Raw genomic sequence first — 13,931 nt, 5'->3', positions numbered from 1 at the left:
TGGGTTTGAACATTGGGTCTATTTACTTATTACTTATAGAACTAGACAAACCACATCCTTTGTACTAGGTTCTTCCTCTATTATTTAAAAGAAAAAGTTTAGACTACTTCTAAGGACCCATCCGGCTCTAGCATTGCATGATTTTTGCTCCAACCTTTATTGATGTACTGGGAGTGGGGATAGACAAGCCAGCAGATGAACTTGGTCTCCCAGTAAATCATCTGACCTGCAACGGTGAGGACATCTGTCCCGATTTGAGGGCAGACGGAGTTGGACAGTTTGTGGAAAGAGAAACCTTCCATATATGAGACACTGTACCCACTCTCCCACCCTCCCTCTACTCCCTTCACATCACCTCACAGGCTTAGGACGTCAGTACCAATAGCCAGAAAAGAAAGGGGCTGGAGAGAAAGGAGATATGAGAGGAGGAAAATGGGATTTAAAGACCAACCTGTTTCTCACCCCCTATCCCAGACAGGGAAGGGGAGTCTGAGGCTGACCCTCTTCCTCCACAATCCCAAGGGTGACTGGAGGACATAAACAGGCTCCCCGGGCTGAGGTCACCGCCCCCGACACGAGTCACAGTTAGGGCCTCCAGACGTCTCCCCTGATCCAGGAGGACTACAGCAGCCCCGACTGTCAAAGAAGGTGCCAAGTAAAGCACAAGCAATTGAGTCAGATCCAAATTCAGCTCTGAACTTGTTCCCTGCTGTGTGATCTTGGAAAAGTCTCTTTCCTTTGGGAGGCCTCCATTTTTCCCATCTATAAAATGAGCCTTTTAGAATAAACATGCCTAATATATAGGTTTCTTTCCACTGTAAATTCTCTGACTTTATGCTTCCTACTCCCCAGTCCTGGGGGAGGGATCCTTTTTCCTCCCTCGTCCTTTCTTCTCACTCCCCACATGCAGACCAGGCTAGAAGGTCCCACAACCTAGGGATGCTTGTGAGTGATTTATTCATCTATTTTCCAGTCTGGCTATGCTTATAAGCAGTTAAGAAAATACGCGTCCCTTTGAACATTCGTACATTTTTTAACAGAGAAAACAAAACCTGATTTTGGTCAGGCCATCCCAGAGTGGAGCAGGGCTCCAATGCACCCCTGAACACCAGGGGGCAGAGGCTCCTGGCCCACCAGAGGGCCTGTCAGCTCCTTCCTTAGCCTCCTTCCCAACTTGGGGCTAGACCCCAATCCCAAGGGGCACTGGGAGAATGTGAGAGGACAACTGGGCCCTGCAGGCTAGGGGCAAAGCTAAGGCAAGAAGGCGAGTGAGAAGAGTAGGCAGGGAGTAATTGAGGCAGCCTCAATAAGGTCAGCCTAGAAGAGCAGTGTGAGCAGGGCCAGGTAATAAGCAGGGGTGGGAGGAGAAACAGGGAAGACAAGCCTTGGGGGAGCATCAGTCCCTCACCCCCCAAGGAACACTCAGGACCTTTCCCAATGCCACAGGGTTTCCAATGCTTTGTGGTTCGTTCTCTGCTTCCCCTTCCTCCCTGGTATCAAAGATCACCCAGAGCCTCAGCCCTTCCCAGTTTCCAGTGCTTTTTGCTTCTGGGGGGGTGAATGGGGGCGGTTGAGACCGGCTCAGCTTCATGCCCCCCATTCCGCAACTCTGTGCAAAACGTTCTGGGCCCCCAAGGCCTAGGGTGAGGGCGTCAAGCCCCCTCACCCGGAAGTCTCCAGATCATAGAGTGGATGTTAAGGGGTAGGAGTCTGGGGCTTGGGGTTGGGGAAGATGGCCGAGAGCAGAGGCAGGTAGGGGGCCGAGGGTTAGCTGGTGGACGGGCAGAGGAGAGCAGGGAATTCCTCGCACATGTGGCGGACGATGGTCTGGTCAGTCTGGCTCTGCAGCCCACCCTCCTCTTCAGACAGGATACGCTTTAGGGTGGCCCGCAGGTCTGGCAGCCGGTGGCTGTGCTGCAGGTAGGAAGTGGAGCGGATGAGGCCGTGCATCAGAGTCAGGTACTGCATGCGCAGCTGGGGAAGGAAGGCAGGCCAGAGTTGGATCACCCTCTGAATCAGGGTCAGGGGGACAGCAGGGGTAGGGGAGGATGCCCCAATCTCCATCATCGCAGACAAGGACCCTGAAACCAGAGGTGACTCCAGGGGAGCCCAAGGCCGGCCCCCAGAGTGGGGAAGAGTCCCAAACTCTTACATCTATGATGGGTTAAGGGGGCAACAAATTTAGTTCCTCAAGTACTGGGCACTGGCTGGTCTTCAAGGGTGCCTGATTCCCACCACCACCCCCAGCAGAGTGTGTGTGTGTGTGTGTGTGTGTGTGTGTGTGTCTGTGTCTGTGTGACTCCTCACAGGAAGCATTTGAGCAACCCCGGGCCCACCTTGTCTCCAGGTGATAGGTCTGAGATATGCCGCACAATGATGTCAATCAAGGCCATCATGTCCGTGTGATAAAAGATGGAAGCCGTCTCCCGGGATGCAAACACATCCTGCAGGAACTTGAGGACCGAATGAGAGGGCTGTGGCTGGTGCTTAAAGACGCGCACGGGGTCATCTGGAGATGGGAGTGGGAGTGGGGACAGGACAGAGTCCCAGCTGAATGTTGCTTTCTCCTTTCCAGGCCTTGGTCACCATCCAAAGGTCTACCCAGGGCCTGCCTCCCCTTTCAGGCACTTTCCCTTTTTTACGTCCCCTAGCACCCCACGAGCCCTGGAGTGAAGGGAGCGAGGGCAGAGAAAAAGCATTTCCCTCCAGAGTCCCCAGCACCTCCTCCCAAGATCTTGCAGGCCCTCCCCTCCTCTCCACCTTACCCCCTCTGTTCAGCAACAACAACAGCTTCTCTGTGAAGATCTTGACATTTGAACGTTTGCTGACAGTGGTCATGATGACATTGTTTTCTGGGTCTGAAGAAAAACAGGCTCAGAGAGACTGGCGTGAGGAATCCAGGATGATGGGAGGTCATGTCTTGGAGCTTTCCCTCCTCCCTCTAGGGGCTATCTCCCCAATTTAATTAGGCCTTCACTGAGTGTATAAGGCCTCATGGGTGCCTTGAAAAGAGGGAAGGCTATCTCTCACTCATAAAATGAGAGTTTTCTAAGGCTCTGGGGGTGATGGAGATTCCCCTCACCTGGCATGTGCAGATTGAAGGCCAGAAGCAGATTGACAAAGAGGTCAGGCAACTGGTCCGTTGTATCTGAGGGCAGACCATCCTCAACAACATCCAAAAGAAACTGGACAAAATGGGCACTGAGGTGCTCTGAATGGAGGAGGAAGGCACAAAGTCACACATGGTTCTGGTCCTCTCCCTGGGCCCCACACTTAGCACCCATCCAATTCACTTTGGCTGGGCAAACCAATCAAGGGCCTCAGGAATGCTCTGAGTCCCCAACTTGTGACATTTCTGGTCTCCCCTGCCCCACTACCCCAAATGCAGATTCCTGAACTGTTCCTAATTGAAATACCTCCCTTTCCAGTGTGTAAAGACAGCCTCTCAGGACTTAAAAGGAGCTCAGAGGCCACATTTGGTCCAACCTGTTCTGAGCAGAAATCCCTTCTATAACATTCTCAACAAATGGTCATCCAGCTTGATAATTTTGAGTAATGGAGAAATCCCTCTCTGCTAAGCAGCTTACTACATTTTTGGTCAGCTGTCTTTGTTAAAGAGTTTCCTTCAAGTCAAAATCTGCATCCCTGTAATTTTAGCCTATTTCTATTTCTTTTGGGCTCAATGAGCAGAACAGATCTAATCCATCTTCTGAGTTAGAACTGCTTGAATGTGTTATGGGCCTAAATCTATCAATCACTATTAATATTTAGCTAGTATTAATAAGTGAAAAACAAAAAAGAATAATAGAAAGGGTGCTCAGATAATCTAGAACCTGGATTTGAATTTTAGCTCCCACAATCAATAGCTGTTTAATATTGATCTAGCTACTCAACCATCATGAGTCTCAACCTTCCTTCCTGCAAAATGGTGACAATGTACACATCTGTGTAGCCTTTCTGCCCTGCGCATATGTATCCTGTATTTATCTATCCATCCATGTGTGTCTGCGTCACTGCTTGTCTCAGACTGGGGAGAGCCCAAAGGTGGGGTACAGATCTAGTTTATACCCAGTCCATGACTGCCTGAGGGGAGGTACAGCTTTGTACAGAAGTGTGCATGTCACCCTGGTCTCAGAAATCAGCACTAGTGTTGGGCCTCTGGGGGCTTGGGAGAGACATGGAACTCTCAAAACATTTGAACCAGCAGGATTTAAAACCTGAAGTTCTTAAAGAAACACAACATGAAAGAGATTCGGAGGTTCAGAGGAAAAAAGGAGATCTTCCTTTCTTCAAGAGTTGAGGGAGAAGAACCTGCAGCACAGAAACAATAGGCAAAAGGAAAAAGCTGCAACAGTGAAGGGAGAAATCTAGGAGGGTCACTGGCACTTACAGGTATCTCAGGCTAATGCTATCAATTGTACCTGTACCTCTCCAAAAACTGAGGAAATTTCCAAGAAAAGACCTGTTCTTTTTTCATCTTCTTCCAGTACTTGTCTTTTAATAAATGCTGTTATATACTCTTCCTCAGCAAAGACTATTTTTGCACTATGTTACATCCCCATTGTGCTTAGCGTAGTGTAGAGAACATGATAAATACTAAATACATATTTGTTAACTGATTGACTTTACCCTCTATGTTTCTGGTAATCCAAATTTTTGCTACAATTATAAAAAGGTCAGGGGATCAGATAGAAATAAATATAAATTCAAATTAGGGAAGAGACAAATCTATGTCTAAATATTAGGAATTTTCTGAACTAGAGGCTCTGAGCTACTGAGATTGTACTTTTAATTCCATAAAGCAGCAAAGGAGGGAATCAAAACAGGATCACATAGATTTAGATTGCTGAGGGTATAGTTGATTACATTGCCAGAGAAAAAGGTGGTACGAGGAAAGGAGGATAACAAATATATCTCAGCCAAATGCACCTTTAACAGTGACACCTCAAAACACAGTGTTACCTACATAAAAATAAACATAAGCAGTTTGGGAGGAGCGAGGAGGCACTTGTTGTAGAAGGTGGTGCCTGATCTGAGTTTTAAAGGAAAGAGGGCTAAGACGCTGGGGAAGGGTTACAGTGCATTCTGGACACAGAGGACAGACACTGCGAGGAGACTGTATGTATCCTGGTGAGGAACACCAAGGAGTGCAATCAGTATGTAGTGTGTAAAGTGCAGTAACACAGAATACAGCTAGAGGGCAAAGTCATGAAGGGTTTTAAACGTTAAGCAATGGAGTTTATATTTGATCCTAAATGCAACAAAGAATCACTGGCCTTTATTGAGTAATAGAATAGCATGGTTAGACTTGGCTATGACCAGCCCTCCTTTAAGGTCCAAGGGATACTATGTTAGAGTAAGATTCAAAAGGACAATGGCAAATATTTCACTATTCTCTAATTTACTTAACATGTAACTTCAGACAAAAGGACACTGGGAATGGTGAAGACTAAGTAACTTCCCTGAACCACCTTGAAAGTGACATTGGACCAAACAAAACAAAACAAGACTGACAAACTGTTACATTATAAGCCAAGTTGACCAACAAAAAAATTTAACAAAACAAAAATAAAAAGTAGGAAGTCACAAAGGGAGAATAAATCTTTAAAATTCTCCAACTATTACACCAAATTATAAGGTAACAAAATTGAAAATCTAACTGAAATGAGGGAACCTACCAAAAAACAAAAGCTAACAAAACAGGAAACAAATAAAATAAATAACCAGACCTCAGGAAGAAAAATTAAACAGTCATAAATTAACTCACTGTAGGACAAGGGAAGGGGAAGTGAAACATCAGATTCCAGTGAATTTGAAAGCGAATTCTAGCAAGTAGTTAAACAAATAATCCTTATGTTATATAAACTTGTTTTAAATGTAGAAAGAAAAAAAGATAGTTTGATGGCTCAGTTAAACAAATAATCCTTATGTTATATAAACTTTTTTTAAATGTAGAAAGAAAAAAAGATAGTTTGATGCCTCAGTGAATAAAGTGTTAGTCTTGGAGTCAGGAAGCTCCCTGTTCAAATTCCATCTTAGGTACTTGCTAGCTGTGAGAATCCTGGGCAAGTCATGTAAGCTCTACTTTTTTTTTTAGATGGGACAATTTTTTTTTAAATTTAGATTTTAAGGTTTTTTTTAAATTAAAGCTTTTTATTTACAAAACGTATGCATGGGTAATTTTTCATGCCTCAGTTTTTTCAACTATAAAATGGTAGCACTATAAAAAGTAGCACTTGCCTTACAGGATTGTTCTGAGAATCAAATGGGACAATATAATTAAAGCACTTTGTAGATTTAAAGCACTATATAAACACTACTTTTATCACTAGTTTTTTCTCATTCCAAAGCCAGTAAACTTTGATGGAAATCATTACAGATAACATGAATAACTTCATTAATGAAACCTGTCCATTTGACTACACTTCCTCATCAGTGCATGAAAACTCATTTATTCATCTCCTATGGACTATCTCTATCACATTCCCACAAAAGAGTAATCAAAATTTTTCTTTCCCAATTTTTCCCAACTACCAACTAGCCTACCACCATACTTCCCCATCAGATGACTTCATTTATTTTACTGAGATTGAGGACACCCACTGAGGACTTTCACATCCTCCATACTTCAAAATCTGTATACTTCCCTCATCATCTTCTTATCTCAGAGAATGAGTTGGTCCTTCTTTATTATCTAAGCTGACTCCTTTCACCATGCCCTTGAGCCTTCTCCTTCCCATCTTATCTGGAAGTCTGCCCCAACTGATAATTCTCCCTCTCTGATCTTCAAACCTTCCTCTGACTTTGCTCTCTCCAGAATCTATCACAGTATTTTTTTAACTTGATTTTATATCTCCTTCTTTATCACCCTCCCACTCACTCCTCAATACAGAGTGTAATCTGGCTTCTGACCTCACCACAATAACAAGAACACACTTGTAAAGATTCCCATTGACCTCTTTTTGTTTTTTTGTTTTTTTTAATGCTTTTTGGTTTTTGCATTCACTCATTTTCTGATATGTTCCATTCCCATATCAAACCCTTTCTTGTTACAAAGAAAAATAATAAAACTGACCAACAATGTGACCCAGATAGCACATGCAACCTTAAACCCCTGACATCTTTCACCTCTTCTCAAAGAAGAGAGAAGCAAACTTCTGTTTCAAGACTTGTTCTCCAGGACCAAGAATGGACTGAATGATGAAATCTTAACTGCTAAATTCCATGGGGGGTTTTTGGCATCTTTTTTTTTTTTTTTTTTTTTACATTTTCCCCACAGTATTGTTTACTTACTCAGTTATTATTATTATTACTTATTCCATTATTCTTATTCAGTACTTTCATTTCCCATGTCTCATGACATTGCTTTTGTCCTGATTCTCATTCTACTTAACTATGTTTTTCTCAATATCTTCTGCTAGCTCACAGTCTTCCCCTACTGAATCCCTAAGTATAACTGTTCCTAAAGAGTCTGTCCTAAGATTTTTTCCTATTCTTTCTATACTCTCTTTTCATGATCTCATCCACTCCCATATGTCTGATTATCACCTCTACTGAAGTGACCCCTCCTAATCCTTGTATCCAGCCCTTATATCCATTTCCCAGAACTCTTTTCCCAAATTCACAGTTATCTGCTGATTATGCATCTAAAACTCAGTGTATTCAAAATATGACTCAATCTTCCCCACCTCTCTCCAAATCCAAAACTTTGAACTTCTCTGTTTCTGTAAGGGCACTGCAATCCTTCCAGACACCTGGTTTCCTGAGTCAATGTGGCCTTGCCTGAGGGGTCCACTTTCTCAGGCTGACCCTGAACCTGTCTGGAGACAGCCCCTCCACCTAGGTACCAGGTCTTCACCCTTCTGCCCCATAAAAGCTCCTATAGCTCCTGATCCAAAAGAAAAAATCTTCTATGTCCCTGTATGATACTAGATTATAGTATCACATCCTGACAGGACTTTGGGGAAAGTATATTTTCACTTGAGGCTTGATTTATGAAAAAAAAAAAAAAACTGAGATTAGTTTCTCTAATATATTGCTTAAAGACATCAAATAAAACAGCCTGTACACTGCTGGGCCGGACCTGGGTTTAATCAACACCAATCGCATAGAGCTATGAAGAAAGCTCTTTGTAAAACAAGCCTGTAAACCACACAGGCACCAGTTTAAGATCTCTTATCCAATTCTACATAAGCCTGGGGCCAGGATTATAGCTCACATAATAGCTGATTATAGCTCACATTTACACAGCATTTTAAAATTTATCAAATAGTTTACATGTTATTTAATTTGATCCTCAAAAGTTTAGGAGGCAGCTCTTGTTATTATCTTCCTTTTATAGATAAAAAAAAACTGAGGGAGACAGGTTAAATGACTTGCCCAGTCACACAGCTGGGAAATGGCTACATTTGAACTCAGGTCTTCCTGAATCCCAGGTCTAGAACCCCATCCACTGAGCCACCTTCTTCCACTGACACCGACTGGAAACTGATCTACAACCTGTCATAATAAAAGTCACTGGGGACTCGGAGAGTCTTGGTTACCTGCCCAAGGTCGAGTCCCTGGCAGTATCAGAGATTAGTCCCATTGCCAAGGCTGGGCCTCAAACACCATACAGCCAGGTGATGCAGCAGGTAAGGCAATGTTCTTGGAGTCAGGAAGACTTCCTTTTTACAAATATTTTGAAAACTTAATATAATTGGCTTCTTTTGTGATCTTATTCTGAGGAATCCTCAGGCTTCAATCATTATTAGCTAAGTTGCACATGACACACAGCCAGTTTAAAAATCTCTAATCTAGTCTAACCTTGTTATTACATAGATGAGGAAATCTAGGCCAGAAAAAGTGAGGTGACTCGTCTAAAATCACAGGGAAGAGGCAGCAGGGCCAGTATTAGAAGTCAGGATCCACCCCCCGCCCCTGACCCAGTCTCCAAAACCAGTACACTTCACAAGGTACTATGCAGGTAAGGGAGCCACTGGATTGGAGCAGAAAAAGCCAGAAGAAAAACCTTGCTGGGACAAGGCAGGCCCACTGCCCACTCCCAGGCGCCATCTGGCCTAGGGAGTTCCCCTTCTCCCACATCCCTCAGCCTTACCATAGTGGTGATAAGGGAGCGGCTCCCCCATAGAGAAGACCATGGTCAGGACCAAGGCTGAATAACACATCTTCTGGTGGTCTGTGGGAGGAAGAGAGTGAAATGTTCCCGCTCAGTCTGAGCCCAGGCTGACCTTGGAGGAGGCAGCAAGGGAAGCCTTGGACTATTCCCAGGGAATCAGGTCTGAGGCTGGGGAGGGTAAAGGGAGCACAGGAAAAGTCCTGTACGTTATGAGTGGGAGAAGGAGGAACCTTGAGGGCTGGCCAAGGCTTGGAGGGCCCTTTGTCCTCACCCTGTGTGTCTGTCTGCATGTCCCGAGCCAGCTCCATTGGCAAGATGGACGTGACCAGTGTAGAGATTACAGCCGCATCGAGGCTACACATGGCCCCAAAACACTTCAGGAGTAGCAGGCGGAGGGCAACCCGGTGCTCCTGAGGATGGAAGAAAGGTCAGTCCTGACCAGTGTCCACTCAGCCCATCCCCTGCCCATAATACCCGCTCTGAATCCTGGGATTGAGGGAGAGCAGAAGTCAGACTCTCCACTCTCCAGAAGATCTCTCTCCACCCTTTTCAAGCAACCTTCGCTCTATGCCCAGATGTGTGCAGCTCAATCCCACAACCCGTACCATCTGATAATAGGCCACCAGAGACAGAACCGGCTCAAACTCATTCTTCTGGCACATCTTCCTACAAACTTCTGGGTCTGCATCTGTCTGGAAAAGACAATGGAGGGACGCCTCACCCTCTGATCACAGGCATAGATATATGCACTAACATCTGCTCAGACCCTCAGATGCCCCACTCCAATTGGAAGGGATCTCATTCCTTCTTCACATTTTTAAAGTGCATTTTGTTCAGATCTTTTTTTTTGCTCCATTTCAGTTCACCTTGTTAGGCTGGGCTCTGGCAAGAATTGCCATCCCAGATCTCTTGACTAACTCCCTCACTCCTCCCAAGTAGACTGTAAGCTCCTTGAAGGCAGATACCTATTATTAGGAACAAGTCTCAAACATAGTAAAAGTTTTGGAGTCAGAATTCAAATTAATCTGAAAAACATAAATTGAGTCTACTAAGAATATTCTATATTGAGGATACACAATACAAAAAAAAAACAGCCCTTGGTGTTCAAGACACATATATTTTGATGGGATTCAAAATGTATTCAGGTTTAATATAACATAAGGTAGAGAATAAGAGAGGAGCAGAGAAGAGTTTTATAAATTTCTCTAAGATAATTTGTGGAAAGAGATCACTTCAGCTGAGGGGGATGAAAAAGGTTCATCAGAGCTGGCCTTTGGAGGGAGAGAAAGATTACAACAGGTGGAAATGTGGACAGAACATAGTTCAAGCATGGAAGATGCCTTAAGCAAATACAAGGAACTGAAAGCCAGCAGGGAGAGTCTGGCAAAGAGCTAGAAAGTGGTCCAGCTTGGCTGCAAAGCAGCATCCCTCCCAACTTGGATACCCTAAGTTCTAAGATGTCTTCCAGTCCTTAAATCATATAAAAGGCACAGGAAATTATGAAACATTGCTAACTTCCAGTCCTCATCACCTTTCCCACAGACTACTGAATAGCCTTTTCTTCCCTTTCTGACCAAATAACTTCCAGATTCATTTTTCCACCCAGGGCTGACCAGATCTCTTATATATTCAAGACGCTTCACTGGCTATATATGGATCATGTCTAAAGTAGAACACCAACTTCTCTGTCAGTTAAAGCCATTCTTAGTCTGGCTGCAACCTAGCTTTCCTGACAAATTTCCCAACCCTCCCCCTCACAAGCTTTACATTCCAGCAAAACTAGGCTATCAGCTAGTCCCCCCATAGACATCATTTCACCTCCCTGAAACCAGAATGCTCTCCCTCTTCATATCTACCACTTAGAAGCCTTCAGGTGCCACCCCCTGCCTGAGTCTTTCACTGATTCCCCTCCCCCATTTTAATGCTCTCCCCCCAGCTAACTTAGTTTGTATATATTAATCTGTGCAAAGTGTGTCTCCCTAATCAGCATCTATAAGGTTCTTGAGGGCAGCGATCATCCTTTTTGTAACCCCAGTATCTAGCATGTGCTGGGCACATGTGAGACACAATAAATGCTTGATGATTTGAATTTTTTTTAATTGTCCATCTCCACCCCAACCCCGCCCCCTAACTGCGATCCTGCCAGGACAAGATTTCTCCGCTAAGAAAACTGAGTATCAGAGGGAATAGAATCCTGCTCAAGCAGAATCCTGGGAAGGAAGCGGGAAAATCTTTAGCCTCAAAGATTTGAGGTCTAGTAGCTCAAAAACATCTTTCTAGAACGGTGTGAGCCCTCATGGCCATCCCGGGATCTTCTCCCCTTTCCCTCTCTCCTCCGGCCCCCGAATCGCAGCCCACGGATCCCTCCCGCCTCCGCCCCCCGGCTGCCCACCAAGATCCGAAGCAGCTCCTCCAGGTAGCAGCAGATGACGTTCTCATCTTCGTAGAGCGCCCAGCTGCGCTGCTGGGCGTCATCCTTGCGCCGCGCTAAATCAGCGAAAATCACCTCCAGCCGGTGCTGGTCGTGACACACTTGGCCTGAGGGCAGGGCCGAGCTTAAATCCTGCCCCGCCCCCCAGGACCCAGACAAAGGAAGGTCAGTGAGTGAGGTCTCCGTGTCTCCCCCAGCCACTGCCTCGTCCCCCTCCCGCCTCCCAACCCCCCCACACACCCCACACCCCCGCCACTGCCTTGGAGGATTTTCTGTGATCACTCCCACCCCGCCGTTCTCCTTCAGCTTTTTCTGCCACTGTATGTGGGCTGGATTCTGTTCGCTTCACGCCTGTCTCTTCCCTCAGACTAGGGTCTCTCAACCAAGTCTCCCCATTCACATGGTCCACAGCCTCCGCCTCCTGGCTTGATCTTAAAATTGACTTTAGGGGGCCGCTAGGTGGCTCAGTGAATAGAGCCCCAGCCCTGGAGTCAGGAGGACTTAAGTTCAAATCCGACTTCAGACACTTACCACTTCCTAGCTGTGTGACGCTGGGCAACTCACTTAACCCCAACTGCCTCAGCAAAAAAACAAAATTGACCTTTGACTCCAGAACCCTTCCTAGTAATAACAGTTCCACGCGGCAGGAAAACAAGGAATTAAAAACAGCATCAATCTTCCCAAGCCCACTTCCTGATTAACTTCTCTGCGACCCTCAGAAAATACGACCTCCTAGCTGACCAGGCTGAGCATGGGAGTGCCTGGAATGGGGCTGGGCCCAGCTGGGTCCGCAGGCTCTGACACGGGCGCTGGTGCTCTGGTTTGCTGCTCTTATTTTGCCCCCTCCCCCTCCCTGGCAGCTCCCTGAAGCAGAACCCGGACCTGTTTTCGCTCTTCTGCCTCCTCTCCTCCAAACTAAGCACCCGCTGAGGGTCAAACCTAAGTCTGTTCATTCTCTGCCTTTTCTTCTGGGTTGGACCCAAAGTAGGGAGCCCACTAAATCCCAGTTGATGGGCTGCCATCCTGTTACCCATCTTCTCTTACCGCCCTCCACCCTGTACCTTGCTCTCCACCAAGGAGATGAGGATCTGCTCCATGACAGCTGCAATGGCCGGGACTGAGCTCTGGATATGTCCAACAACCACCCCGATGGCCACACGGCACAGGTCATGGCTCAGGCTGGTATTTCTTCGGACCAGTTCCATCAGTTCTGCACCAATTGTGGAAGGCACAGTCCCTGGGGCCACAGGCTCCTCTTCCTTCTTTATTGCCTCCTCTAGAGTTAGGGTGCTAATGGCCTTCAGCTCGGGAGCTGCAGTTGGGGCTGGGGCTGGAGTTGGGCCTGGGGCTGTTATAGCTACCTCCTCCTGCTCCTCCTTCTTAGGAAGGCCCTCCATGGTCCTGGGGGGCTCTGGAGAGGTGTTCTGGTTCTGTGGGGTGGGGGGTTGGGGAGCAGCACCCCGAGTGCTGCTTCGGCTAGGAATAGGAGGAGGTGTGTGGCTAGGGCTTGAGGCAGCCGTGGGGGGTCCTGGATCCACAGTGCTGGGTCCTGGGTACAGTGTGTCCAGGGAGGTGGTACTGACTGAGGAGTTGCTGGACAGGGAGCTGCCCCGAGCTGGAGCATCTGGACGAGCATCTGGACTCCCTACAGAAAGAGGACAGAAACCCTGACCCTTCAAATTCCCACCCACTGCCAGTCTTGCATTTCCTTTCTCCCCTTGCTGTCTGCTCTTCCACCTGGTTCCAAAGCTTCTGAGCTCAAGAGCTCTTTCTGTAAAGCAATCTGCGAACTTCAAAGCACCATATGTAGTTAACTCATTATTATCTTTCCTTCTGTCTCTTACTCTTCTAATTTTCTCTCTCTGTCTCTGTCATCATTTTCCCTTCTTCCCTTCACAGCTTGGGGCAGGGAGATGGATGGGGGATGGCTAAGTGGGAGTACTAGGGCAGCAGCTGCCCCAGGGGAATGTCAATCACAGAAGGACTGTCCTGGCCCAAGCTCAGTCACACATGCCGAAAGCATTCAGGCACCTGGCTGACAGCAGGGAGATGGTGGGAAAATAAGACAATTATTATGAATAGCAACAGCTCACATTTCTATAGGACTTTAAAACTGACAAGCTATTTTACTTACCACAACCCTGTGGAGTAGTTAGGATGGATATTTATAATCCCATTTTGTGAATAAGAAAACTGAAGCTAGAGATAGAAGATGAACTTGTCCTAGATGATATAGGATTTTAATCTACATTTCTGAACTCCAAGATCAATAGTTTTCTACTATGCTGCCCTTAAAATACCAGCCCCTCCACACATGCACACATGGCAGCTATCAACCCCCCCCTCCCACTCCACCCCAATCCAAACCAGTGATCTCAAGAC

The 13,931-nt window shown here is 46.2% G+C and overlaps 1 protein-coding gene across 1 annotated transcript in view; it reads right to left on the bottom strand.

Annotated features, from left to right (window-relative positions):
- Window positions 1–940: 940 nt before the first annotated feature.
- NCKIPSD (NCK interacting protein with SH3 domain) overlaps window positions 941–13,931 on the bottom strand; it is a 29,372-nt gene continuing 16,381 nt past the window's right edge. The window contains exons 5-13 of the mRNA XM_031959663.1: window positions 12,611–13,194; window positions 11,511–11,681; window positions 9,724–9,810; window positions 9,390–9,528; window positions 9,098–9,178; window positions 3,083–3,211; window positions 2,766–2,858; window positions 2,337–2,509; window positions 941–1,974 (exon numbers count right to left, since the gene is read on the bottom strand). Coding sequence (XP_031815523.1) covers window positions 1,768–1,974; window positions 2,337–2,509; window positions 2,766–2,858; window positions 3,083–3,211; window positions 9,098–9,178; window positions 9,390–9,528; window positions 9,724–9,810; window positions 11,511–11,681; window positions 12,611–13,194 — 1,664 coding nt within the window. The 3' untranslated portion in view covers window positions 941–1,767. The remainder of the gene's footprint in view (window positions 1,975–2,336; window positions 2,510–2,765; window positions 2,859–3,082; window positions 3,212–9,097; window positions 9,179–9,389; window positions 9,529–9,723; window positions 9,811–11,510; window positions 11,682–12,610; window positions 13,195–13,931) is intronic.

This window comes from Sarcophilus harrisii, chromosome 1 (assembly GCF_902635505.1).
Source record: "Sarcophilus harrisii chromosome 1, mSarHar1.11, whole genome shotgun sequence".
Lineage (NCBI taxonomy): Eukaryota > Metazoa > Chordata > Mammalia > Dasyuromorphia > Dasyuridae > Sarcophilus > Sarcophilus harrisii.
The sequence above is the reverse complement of the archived record's forward strand: the minus strand, read 5'-3'. Positions and strand labels throughout refer to the sequence as shown.